This window comes from Pristis pectinata, chromosome 4 (genome assembly GCF_009764475.1).
Source record: "Pristis pectinata isolate sPriPec2 chromosome 4, sPriPec2.1.pri, whole genome shotgun sequence".
NCBI classification, from domain to species: Eukaryota; Metazoa; Chordata; class Chondrichthyes; order Rhinopristiformes; family Pristidae; genus Pristis; species Pristis pectinata.
Window position 1 is genome coordinate 14,529,664 of NC_067408.1, and position 12,792 is coordinate 14,542,455.

At 38.0% G+C, this 12,792-nt stretch overlaps 1 protein-coding gene across 2 annotated transcripts; it reads right to left on the reverse strand.

The window, feature by feature from the left end:
* Positions 1-873: 873 nt before the first annotated feature.
* Positions 874-12,282, reverse strand: LOC127569966 (ganglioside GM2 activator-like). Of its 2 annotated transcripts, none has more exons than XM_052015081.1 (5): positions 12,228-12,282; positions 7,720-7,869; positions 5,585-5,707; positions 1,246-1,438; positions 874-982 (listed from the first exon to the last, which is right to left on the reverse strand). In XM_052015081.1, exons 1-4 carry the CDS (start codon positions 12,234-12,236, stop codon positions 1,283-1,285), a joined length of 438 nt encoding a protein of 145 aa, XP_051871041.1. In that variant the 5' UTR covers positions 12,237-12,282; the 3' UTR covers positions 874-982; positions 1,246-1,282. The 2 variants fall into 2 exon arrangements, with proteins under 2 accessions (XP_051871041.1, XP_051871040.1); XM_052015080.1 differs by lacking the exon at positions 12,228-12,282 and adding an exon at positions 12,042-12,149.
* Between the last annotated feature and the right edge of the window lie 510 nt (positions 12,283-12,792).

Consider the following 12,792-nt stretch of genomic DNA (forward strand, 5'->3'; position numbering starts at 1 on the left):
CTCACCTCTCCCCTTCTCCTCAAACTCTCCCACCCCTACAACCCATAGGACTTCTGTGCTCCAGTTCTGACCACAGAGCTGTACCCTAATTTGATCAATTACCCAGATTCTATGCTACGGACCTCCTAGGCTAAACCTCCACCTCCCATTTCCTACAAAAAACTCTTTAAATTAATCCCATCTTCCAAAAATATCCCTTTACATGTTTAGGTAGCAATTTTTGGGGGGAATTCTCCTGTCAAACACACAAGGGCATTTGTCCATGGAAAGACTCTACATAAATCCAAATTACTGAGATTTAATTAAGAAATATGCTCAAATGGAAACAAATTTCTGTGGCCTTTACTGAGCTCACAAAGGAATGCCTGTTTCAAGAGAATGGCGTAATTGGAATTCCAATAGCAGCCAAGAATGTTCCCAGATATTCCCAAAATCTCTGTGAACACTGGGACCTGATTAGACATCATACCCAGATGTTATCTAGAAATGAATTTGACATGCACAATGCCTGAATCATGTTTGAATGTTTTTTCTCTGCCTTTTAAGGTTTCTGACTTTCCTTTTAAACCCTTTTATTCATGCATTGTGTAAAATATTATCTTTTACATCCAGTGTAGTTGTTTAGGGTTACATCTTGCACTTCAACTTGCTGGCCCTGTTTCAGACATTTTGAGAGTAAATAATGTGGAAAACACATAAAATACTTTTTGACAGCAAAATGAGCCTACTGCACTGAAGAACAGCCAGATTACCTGCATGTGTGTAAAAAAAATGCAAGTTGAAAAAATAAAAATAGACAAAATTTGTTGTTTCCAACTTTGTGTTTAATTGATTTAATTCTTTATAAATTATTTTTTTTTTCTCTTCGATTCTGTAAGAGTGAATCTTATTCCATATCTCTGGATCGTATCTTTGGGTCGTGATTTGTGAATTCCATCAGGGAGAATTTCTGTTGCATAAACAGCCATAACAAGAAGGTTGCCTATATTGAAGACAGTTGTCATGGTTAGAATGCTACTACTTTAAAAATGTTATAGGTACATTGATAAGGGGAATTATGCTCAATTTATTATTTTTTTTACATGAAATATATAGCCATTACAATGTTAACCAAAACACATCTGAATACAGAAGATATCAGTGAATTCTGACAGATTTCAATAATGTTGCAGCAAGATCCTAAAGAATTCTAAGCTAAACTGAGAATATGTTAAAAATCATTGTTTGTAAAAGACAATATTGTACCTGAAGTATTGATTTTCTTTGCCACCTCTTGTGCACGTTATGAAGCTGTGATCTCAAAGTAGACACGAACACAGCCAACAACTTTTCCATTGCTCAACAGTGTAAGCTTTGCAGAGTAACTACCACTTGTTAAAAAGGACAATCCTTTGGTCATTGTATAATCAAATGATTTTGTTGCGTTTATTGAAGAATTCTGAAATACAGAAATTTAGTTTTAGGATAAATTTCTCTCATACTTTGCCTGGACAGTGCTGAATAACACAAATTTCAACACCTGATAAATCACAATTCATTTTCTGATTCATTTTTGTCATCTTTTTGATCCAAACAATTATTATAATATATTTTGACTAAGAACACTAAACAATATATGTATTATCATCATTCAACAATAACATTTATTGCTATATTAATACAGCATTTCTCCAAAGTATTTTGTCATGTAGAAGACTGCACTTAATTTGAAAAATTTGGGCAAGACATATGCATATCGACAAGAAAAGCTTACATCTGTATACTGTCTTCAGAATCTCTAGGCACCCATAATCCTTTATGGCCAATAATGTAACGTGAGAAATTCTTATATTAGCACATAGCAATGTCCCAAAAATAGCCATGTGTTTTTGAACAGATAACATGTTGGTATTGACTGGGGAATCATAATTAGCCTAAGTAACATTGTGGGATCCAAAGAGGGCAGATCAAACCTCAGTTTAAAATCCCTTTTGAAAGATGGTGACTAATTGCACATTGGCCTCTCAGTAGCAGCACTGGCATGTCCCTGCATTTCTTTTTAGATGGGCTTTAGCATGTGTTTTGAACACATATCCCCTTGAAAGTTACCATTGAACTACAGCAGATATACAGTACATATTAAACAGAAAAATGTTGCAGATAGATGTCCAATGGCTTCATCCCTCCGGGTGCTGTTGGGTACTTGTGCAGAGATTATTGTGTGATTTAGTGTACTAGCTCATTTACATTGTGATCTTAAATTATAATCCATTCAATTGTAAGTAGCAATTTATTGGAACTGCTGAGCCTAACACATAGGGATCTTGCACCCATAAGGATACCATAGTAATGCTTTAGGATTTGATCTATAGTTCAACTCTCAGATGTAGAAATGTTAGTTAAATAGGAACTTGTGCAAGAACAATACCAATCACACTTAGATTATGTAGTTATGGGTGAGAGGTTCAGGGGAGATGTCAGGGGGAGGTTTTTCACCCAGAGAGTGGTTGGTGCATGGAATGCACTATTTGGGGTGGTGGTGGAGGCAGATACATTGGACAGGTTCAAGAGTTTGTTGGATAGGCACATGGAGGAATGTGAGATAGAGGGATATGCGGGAGGAAAGGTTTAGATAGTGTGAGGGTGGTTTGATGGACAGCACAATATGGTGGGCCGAAGGGCCTGTTTTGTGCTGTATGGTTCTATGGAATTTATCTACTTCTATGGAATCTATATAAAAAAGATGTATTGATTTTGGATAGCATTCAAAACAGGCAAATGAAGCCAAATGTATGAACTTCCTGAAAGGGCTCTGTGATCCAGTTTCCTTCAAAATCTGACTGGAATCCTATGGTGTTATGTTAATAGTGTACCCAGCCTAGGAGTGAGCAGGGAGATCCCATAGGTTTCAATTGTAATGTTAGTGCCAACATGCTATTATGTAATGGATTGTGGAGATTTCTTTGGATCTGGGTGTGAGACTGGAGCCAAAACAAAGCAAATCCATTGCAAGATCACCAGACATTGTCAGGTTCCATTGTTATGCACTGCAAGCACGACCTTAAACCAGACGATTCCAGTCCCTCACAATGAACCTTGAATTTTCATGAGGGTGCTTTCAATCTCCTACTGGAGCTTTAGTCAGTTTACTGCAGTTGTGTCACTTAGTTTAAATGTCAGGTAGAACTTCCACAGGGGCTCTCTTTTTCTCTCAGGATGCAAGTTACAACAGGACTAAAGTGATAGGAAACAATAGCTTGGTATGGAAGAATTCCATTGCAACATGCCACCCACTGGAAATGAATGGATCTCCAATCAAATCTTGCATCCTCGTGTCAATGTACACTGCATAAATAGGCTGAGCTCTTAACAGAGGCTTGTTAAAAGTGCAGGTTTTTAAAAAAAAAATCAATCCTGATACATTACAATACAGTCTGTAATGCTGCTAGTGAATTGCTTCATTGTGTTTTGTTACAGTAGCAAACTTCACCTTGTTTTGGAATCTTGTCTCTGTTGGCTGTGTCTGAATGAGATATTGTGGTAGTGCTGTACAATTTACCACAGGACATTTTAGTACTTTAACACATTCTCTTTATAGAGCGTAGAACAATACAGCACAGTGCAGGCCTTTCAGCCTACAATGTTGTGCCCACCTATATAAACCTACTCTATGATCAATAGAGTTAGGTTTATATAGGTTAGCCCTGCCCTGCTACACGGCCCATAAATATTTTTCTTACATCCATGTGCCTAAGAGTCTTATAAATGTCCCTATGGTATCAGCCTCTACCACCACCCCCAGCAGTGTGTTCCAGGCACCCACCACTCTAAAAAAACCTACCCCTGACATCCCCCCCAAAACTTTCCTCCTCTGACCTTAAACTGGTGTTCTCTGGTATTGGCCATTGCCACCCTGGGAAAGAGGTGCTTGCTGTCCACTATCTATGCCTCTCAATCTTGTACACTTTATCAAGTCACCTCTCATCCTGCATCACTCCAAAGAGAAAAGCCCTAGCTCGTTCAACCTTTCTTCATAAGACTTGTTCTCTAATCCAGGCAGCGTCCTGGTAAATCTCCTCTGCATCCTCTCTAAAGTGCTTTATGTGGTTATTTACACTGTTTTTTGTATTTCTATTGAGATTTGTTCTTTTCGAAACCTTGTTAATGTATTTTGTGGAGAAAAGTCCAGAAATAGGTTCCATTTGTACAATGGAAAATGTTAGAATAACTCAACACATCTAGTTCATCTGTGGAGAGAGAAACAGTTACTGCTTCTATTCAATTCAAATATCATTAATACCTGACCAGCAGAATATTTATAGCATTTTTATTTTAGATTTCTAGCAAATACTTCTTTTGCTTTTCCATTTAGACAATTCTTGAAGTCAAAGTCAGATATGGAACACCCTGCATGGTGAGTACAGTAGACAAAAGCAGTTTCCCAAATTTGCAGGAATACATTAAAGTGAAAACATTGAAAGGATTTTGTCAGTTAGGCTGGGCAGGACCATTGATTCTCACTGATCATTGATCCAGGTTGATGTTTTCAATACTTAAGCCATGTGCAACTCAAATTAGGACTTTAACACTGAAAGTTTAAAACTTAATATTTGGACCAACAAGCAAATGCTTTTTAATACCAAAATGTGATATATAGAGAATTTATTTTTAAATTTGTATTTAAAAACAATGCAATAAACAGGCAAAATGCAGGTGATTGGATCATTTCCATGTCAATTCAATTTGGTACTCACTTCTGCAACATGACTGAGAATGAATTTACCTAGTTAGGTTATTTTAACTAACCCCACTTACTGAAGTTTCCTTGTGAACTTTTTACTGCTTTTATTGGGTGAAGTTGCTGAAGTTTCTGCTTTCTTTACTCTTCAGATAAACTATTTTCATAGAAAATTGACTTTGTTTGATGTACAATAGATTTGAAATTCCTCTGCCCCCTGCTGGTTGGCAGTTGTAGTGAAGTTTCAGAACATAGAACAGTACAGCACAGAACAGGCCCTTTGGCCCACAATGTTGTGCCAATATAGCTAATCCCTCCATTTTCCTCTCATTCATGTGCCCATCCAAGCCCCTCCTAAAAGCCCCCAATGAATTTGCCTCCACCACCCTATCAGGCAATGCATTCCAGACTTCCACCACTCTGAGTAAAAAAAACTTACCCCTCACATCTCTTCTGAACCTACCCCCTCACCTTAAATGCATGCCCTCTGGTATTTGATTGCTCAGCAATGGGGAAAAAAAGATATTGCTTGTCCACCCTATCTATGCCCCTTATAATTTTATACACTTCCAACAGATCACCCCTCAGCCTTCGTCACTCCAGAGAAAAGAGCCCAAGCTTTCTCTGAAATTTGCATTTGAGAACATGAATATTATTTGATCTGCGCTTCATACATTTCAAACCAATAAACTTTTGGTAATGCACTCTGCATTAGAATGGGCATCATTTCTAAATGGATAAATATGGGAGTTAAGGATACAGTATATATTATAATCAACCAACAATTGATGACAATGACCTTAGGTGAACATATCCTAATGTACAAAGAACATAATTGCATCATGTAACAGGAAATATCAAACTTACAGGAGTAAAAGAACAAGATGGCTCCCGATCCAACCAGTCACAGAAAGTGAACTCACAATTGAAAAAGTGAGGACAGGGAATTTCCATCCAAAAGTACATCTTCTTGTGAAATTGTACTTTAGCCTGAAGTAATTAAACATGCAAAAGAAGTGGTTAGTTCTGTGAAGTGAAAGACCAAAATTACAGCTTCATTGGCTCATCAGCCACATAGATTCCACAGAATTGGAGTGGAAGCAAGTCAATTTAATCTCAAATGGCTGGGTAAGAAGCAGAACATACAGAACAAGAGTGTAAGCAACAGAGCATTACATCCCATGCTAGTTTTATGTTAAACATTTTAAGTCAAAATAAAATTAATTTATGTTACTGAAAACAAAGCAGGTTAAGTTCAACAATAGACATTGCTAAACTATTCTTTGTACACTAATTTTGAACTCACTTTCCAGTACAAGAGCTCACAAGCATTAGGTTATTTTTTATTGTTAAAAACTACCTGATTATCAAGGTTGTTCTGTTGACGATGAATGAATACAAATGCCATGGCTTCCTTGGAATTGATATTTGTTTAAAATAATAAAATTGGCTTGTCATATTTAACTGAACATCTCTATTTGTTTAAGAAAAACTTTTAAAAAAATATCTTTATTAGTCACACATACATCAAAGCACAGTGAAATACATCTTCTGCGTAGAATGTTCTGGGGGCAGCCCGCAAGTGTCACCATGCTTCTGGCACCAACATAGCATGCCCACAACTTCCTAACCTGTACGTCTTTGGAATGTGGGAGGAAACCTGAGCACCCAGAGGAAACCCATGCAGACACAGGGAGAACATACAAACTCCTTACAGACAATGGCCAGAATTGAACCCAGGTTGCTGGTGCTGTAATAGCATTACGCGAACCACTACACTACTGTGCCTGCCCTAAAAAAAATCTTGGTTCTTCCTCTCAAGCTCCTATTTCTTTTCTTATTTCATGAACCACTACCATCTACAATAAAAGAAAAGCATTTCCACATGGATTGGAGTTGTGTGGGGTATTGATAGGGCTTGAGTATTTCTAGCATCCTCTCTATTTTAATCTACTGCCAAATTTTCAGTGGGAGACTCAGGTGGATCAATGGCTCTTCCATGCAAGGAACTTAAGTCAGATAAAAAGTGAAGTTTGACAGATATTGGATAGGTGAAATAAACACTGAAAATCATGATAATGCTCATCAGGTCTGGCAGAAATAGAGGAACAAAAATCAATATTGTAAGTTGATGACCTTCTGTTAAAACTTTCACTGGGTTTCATTGATTGACCTCCTGATTCCAAACACTGTCTACCACCTACAACACACAAGCCAAGAGCAAGACAGAATACCTTTCCCTTATCTAGATTGATTGCATATTCAACACAAGGGAGATTTTCAAGTGGCATTAAATGCTGATCCACAACCCATGAGCAGTCAAAAACATTTTAAAATAAAAGAATGAAATCCAAATAAGAAGTCATCATTACAAGACAAAAACATGGTCTGACACTAGAAGTGGAATAACAAATCAGATAAGAAAGCAATGAAGTGATGTCAAGCTTAAGCTTTCAATTGTAGAGTGACACTAATGGAACAGGGCTAATGGTTAGACCAATAGGAAAAGTGTAATAGAGTGTTTACTCCTTTGTTTGATAGTCATCTCAATGCACATGTTGAACTCCCCAGAATCAGAGATCACAGCATGGAAGGCGGCCACTCAGGCCATCAAGTTCATCCCAGCTCCATGTCACAGCTGTACAACTAGTTCATCTCCTCCATCCTACACTTATATACCTTTTCAGTTCTCTATTGAAGACCATCACTGAACCTGCCTTTCCTATCCACACTGGTGCTGCATTACAGGTCCTAAACTCCCATTGGAAGAGAAAAGTTTATTTTCTTGCACAACACAGTGGTGTGCAGGTGACATTATAATCCTGCTACTCCAGGAAATCCAAGGATAGTTACATACTGAAAGTTAGGATTATTCAGCTGGCTATCCACTGGTTAAGTTAACATTAGCACAAGCTATAAGGATCAGCACAAAACATGGCATCACTTACGTGAAATCAGATGATAACAAGCCTGCAGAATGGACAGGATGAAGACTCACTTACCATTAATCCCCTGAGATGATGTTTGGCTTCAGCAGTCCACGAAAGAGTGATCTTTCCAGGTAAGGTAATATCTTTTGGTTGAAGTGAGACAGACTTGAACTGAAGCACATTATTTCCTTTACTGCAGTTTTCCCAAAAAACAGCTTCTGACTAAAAGGAGAAATTGGATTATTACTATAAGTGGTAGAACTAATTCTGATCATAAGCAAACTTGTTTCACTTCTAATATGATAACTAAACAAGACATTCTTATATTTTTTGCTGCTCTTTCCTAAAATTTTCTAAAGGTTTCTCATGGAAATAAAAAAATCATCAACACAAACCAAAAGATTAACTTAAGGTCTTTATTGTCTGATGGTTTCACTGTTCAATCTTTACATGTAATTTTACATGCCGTATGAAATGTATTAGGACGTGTAGAAGGTCTGCTCTCTGATAGGAGTTTTAATACAGATCAGCAAAGAAAAAAGTGTACAGGACAATAAATGCAGTGGGAGAAAGGTACACAAAATATAAAGGAAAACAGGATACATTAGATTGCCTCTTAGAAATAAGTTGCACATCCCCAAACAATCAAAACATAATTGAAATGGCATTTTTTTTTTTAAATCAGCATGAAACAATTTAAAGATATCCAATCCCAACAGTTGCAAACACATTGATAGCTGCATGAAAATTATATTAATAACTCCTATTAATATACCAGGAATGTTCATCATTCAGTTGCTTAATTTATCTTCCAATGTATATTCCACAGTCATGCATTATTTATGCTGATATCCCCTGTTACACCATAAGACAATGAATACAAGAGCGAGGAGGATATGGTCCAACTTTATAAGACACTGCTCAGACCGCAGATTGAGTACTGCGTGCAGTTCTGGTCACCACATTACAGGAAGAATGTGATCACACTGGAGGGGGAGGGGGGGAGAAAGAGGAGATTCACTACAATTTTCCCTGCAAAGGAGTATTTTAATTATGAGGGGAGACCAGAGAAGCTAAATCAGTTATCCCAAGAGCTGAGGAGGTTATGAGGGGATGTGATTGAGGTATACAAGATTATGAGGTATGGACAGGGTAGAAGGCAGGGAACCTTTCCCATTATCAGAGGTGAATAAAACTAGACGACACAGATTTAGGGTAAAGAGTAAGAGATTCAGAGGGGATCTTTGTTTCTCAGGTTGGCAAGTACCAGGAATGCACTGCTGGAGAGAGCAGTGGAAGCAGAATTGGTGACAGTATTTAAGAAGTGTCTGGACAAACACTTGAATCACTTGGACATAGAATATGGCCAATTGCTGGAAAATGGATTAATATGGATGGGTGCCCATTGATTGGCATGGACATGGGCTGAATGGCCTGTTTCCATACTGTATGACTCTGTGACTAAGACCAGAAGAACAGTGGAATTAATTAATTCAGTAACTCAAATCTAACCTACTATTCAATAGGATCACGGCTAATCCAACATTTCTCAAATCCACTTTCAGGCCCTTTACACACAACCCTTGATTCCCTTAATGACTGGAAATATCTGTCTCAGTCTTATTATACCCAGGGACTCTGTCCCCACACCTCTCAGTGGCAAGGCGTTTAAAAAAAACCCACTACCCTCAGATGAAATCTGGATCTTAAATATACCGCTTATTCTCAGACTAGGCCCTATAATTCTGAACTCCCATAAGAGGAAACATGTCCTCAACATTTACTCTTTCTAGTCCCTAAATATCTTGCACGCTCCAAATAAGTTCACCTCTCATTCTTCTAAACTCCAATCAGTGGAGTCCCAACCCGTTTCATCTTTCCTTGTAGTTGAACCCATCCACATAATGGATCATCTCAATTAACATTTTCCGAATTGCCTCCAATCAGATGACATCTTTCTTTAAATAGGAGACCAAAATGGTCCACAGTCCTCTAGATGTGGTCTCAACAGTGTCTTGGTGAATGCAATATTTCCTCACTTTAATACTCCAACAATCTTGAAATAAGGGTTAGCATTTCATTATCCTTCTGTTATTTTTTTGAAGATTACAACCAATGCACCTAGTTCCTCAATACACGCTAAGTTGCAAACCATCCAGGCCAGGGGACCTATCAGCCTTTAGTCCAATTATTTTCCCTCATACTCTTTCTCTAGGTGTGGTGATGGTACTTAACTCTTCCACAGTATTATTCAGTACAGTGGAGGTCTCTGGATTACGCAACGATCCATTCCCGAGAACAGTCTGTAATCTGAATTTTCCATAAACTGGGAGCCAACAATTTCCCCTCAAAACTGTAACGCAAGATCTTTAGCCTCTTCAGCCTTTGGGGACTGATATGCAAAGACTAAGCTGGGGAAGGTCAGTGTAGATGATAGAAGGTGTACCAGCAATTGAATTGAGAGAAATTTGTCTGAATGCAGCCCAGGTGGAGTGATTGGTGGGGGGGGGGGGGGGGGGGGGGGGGGGTGGGTGTGCGGGGGAAGCTGATCTGCTAATCAGTGAGAAAACTATCAGCAGTTGAATGAAAGAAAGTGTGCGCTAATGAGATGTGGCTTAGAGTTTTTAATGTTATATCTTACCTGAAGAGTTTGGAGAAGGAATTGGCTTTTTACCTGGGCAATCTCTGCATTGTTTCCTTGTGAACAGATCCGAGTACTGTATCTCAGAGCAGAGTCTGAGAAAATTTGCATAAATTTGGATTTGGTAAATCAGGTTTTCTGTAACCCAGGGGCCCCTGTATTAATGGGATGTTTGTACAAATTCAATCCTAAAGATTTATGCAAAATGAGTCTTCTTTCATTTCCTTGATCAACATAATCATTCTCTTATGAGCCAATTTTCATTTGGACCTCTTTCAATTTATATGCTTAAAAAAATGTCTTTTTTGAAAATATTCTTTGCTAGTTTACCTTCCATTTATTTTCTCCCTTTTTGTCCTTCCTTGCTGGATTAAGAATTTATACCAACCTTTGGGCCCACCGTTAACATTCATCTCCTTTCGTATTCTCTTTCAATTTGTTAATCTCCTCATCTTCCTTGGTTAGCCATGATTGGTTCTTTCCTCCTTACTGGGATATACGTCTGCTGAGTGCTATATGTGTGGCACTGCTTGCTTACTGTCCTTCCTACTAATCTATTGGTTCAATCCACTCAAGCCAATTGTATTCTCATTCCATTGAAATTCAATTTGGTTTTAGTTTGTCTTTTCTGAGCCATTTTCTGCCACTTAAACTGAATGGTAAATTCTTTCTTGCTGTGATAAGTACTTCCAAGGGAGATCTTTTATTAAACTTGCCTCATTTCCGATTACCAGATTCAAGATAACTTGTTCACTGGTTGGCTCTACAAAGCATTACTACTTCAATGTGCTGACAGTTTCTCTAAAAGAATACAACACAGTACCCACAATGTTTCTAAACTCTGGAATCCCTAAAATAATGACTTGACAATGATGATAATTAGAAAAGAGTTAAGTTTTTTCAGACAAAGTTTAGAACAGTTTCAATCATATTTCAAGTAATAAACAATCTGATGGAGGAAATCAACTGCTTGAACAGCATCTGTTGGAGAAAGGAACTGTGGACATTTCAGATGCAACTTTGTACTGGGAATAGACAATAAGACTGACATCAGGACAAAAATTCCTTCCCCCCCCCCCCCCCACTGATGCTGTTTCATCTGCTGGGTTCCCTCAGCAGATTGTAGCATCTGCAGTCTCTGTATCTACTAATTAACTGAATGCTCAGAAAGTACATGTGTTCAAAGATAGGAAAAATGAGATTATAGGTCTTACAAAACAGAGGTGTCTCCCTTGAAGTACAGGCAGGTTGTGTCACGGAGTTGTACAGCACAAAAACAGGCCCTCAGCCCACACTACTCATCTTCCAACCTACACACTTTATTTACCTCACATTAGGTCTGTAGCCTTCTACACCATGTAGTTTTGGGGGTGGCATTACTAACAATAAGCTTGTTTATTAAAAAAAATTCAAATTAATAATTGAACGGAATAGAATTTAAATTCCCCTATTACAGTGATGAGATTTGAACTTGGATCCTTGGGTTATTTCTCCATGCCTATTCAATTACAAGTCTGGTGACTTAACTCACCTCAGCTGCAATGAAACCTAATCAATGGAATGCCAAGGAATTTTCCTCTCAAACTGCTCTTTCCACCTTTCTATGATCATTCTGGCTACTTTAGATTTATCTTCCATTTCCAAAAGCATTAAGACTACCTCTTTTCCTTTCATACATGAAAAAAAAGACTAAGTGTCTTCAGGAAACATAGAAGTGTTGCTTTATTACTTTACACTTGATGCTTTACACTACCTTATCAGTACTCTTGCACAGAACTTTAGGGCTGTAAGTCATCAGGCTTATGTGCAAGTAGATTCCTCAGCTCCCATTTTAATCAAGTTGTCTTTCAACAAATGGCTTCTTAATCAAAGAGACAAGTTTCAAAACACATTCCTTTATTTCCAATAGAATACAAACAACCTTGAATCAATTACTTACAGTTCTCATCTGGCAGAGCAAGTAAATGGCCAGGAAAATGACACTGAAGTGAAAAGCCATCTTTCTTTGACTTCAGAGATTGTAGAGTAAAGTTCCCAAGCTTAGCCTATTGCCTGTTTTATGCTCGTTGTTAATGGGTGTCATTTTGTGTGTGACCAATCATCATGATCCTCTCTTACCTTGTAGAATCAAGTTTACTCAGTGAGTGGTAGGCGTTTCATCTACATAGATTTCAAAGCAGTTTCAAATCTGCCAATATTATTTTATTCTTAACATTATATGCAAATTTTTAAAGTTGATGTTAATGACAAAGACCATGGCTTTTAAGTAAAGTGTTTCCATCCTCCCCCTGAAGCTCTCATGGAGAATGATGGCACTCCTCAGATAATCTGCATGAGAAGATGGACATCATTATTAATGCAGATAGTCTGCGGATTCACCCCTTCTGTAGCTGGATTTATAGAGGAAGACTCAGAAGTCCCATAAAGTTTTCTTGGTCGGGAGAGATGATATTAGTTAAAGTAACAGACAGGGGAAAGTCAATAGTTTTTGCTTTTGTGGACCT

Coding starts and splice junctions, on each gene's coding strand:
- LOC127569966 (XM_052015080.1), bottom strand. CDS start 12,083: ATGACTTACAGCCCTAAAGTTCTGTGCAAGAGTACTGATAAG. Junction 7,870..12,041: donor TGTGCAAGAGTACTGATAAG/GTAGTGTAAAGC, acceptor TTCTCCTTTTAG/TCAGAAGCTGTTTTTTGGGA. Junction 5,708..7,719: donor ATCATCTCAGGGGATTAATG/GTAAGTGAGTCT, acceptor TAATTACTTCAG/GCTAAAGTACAATTTCACAA.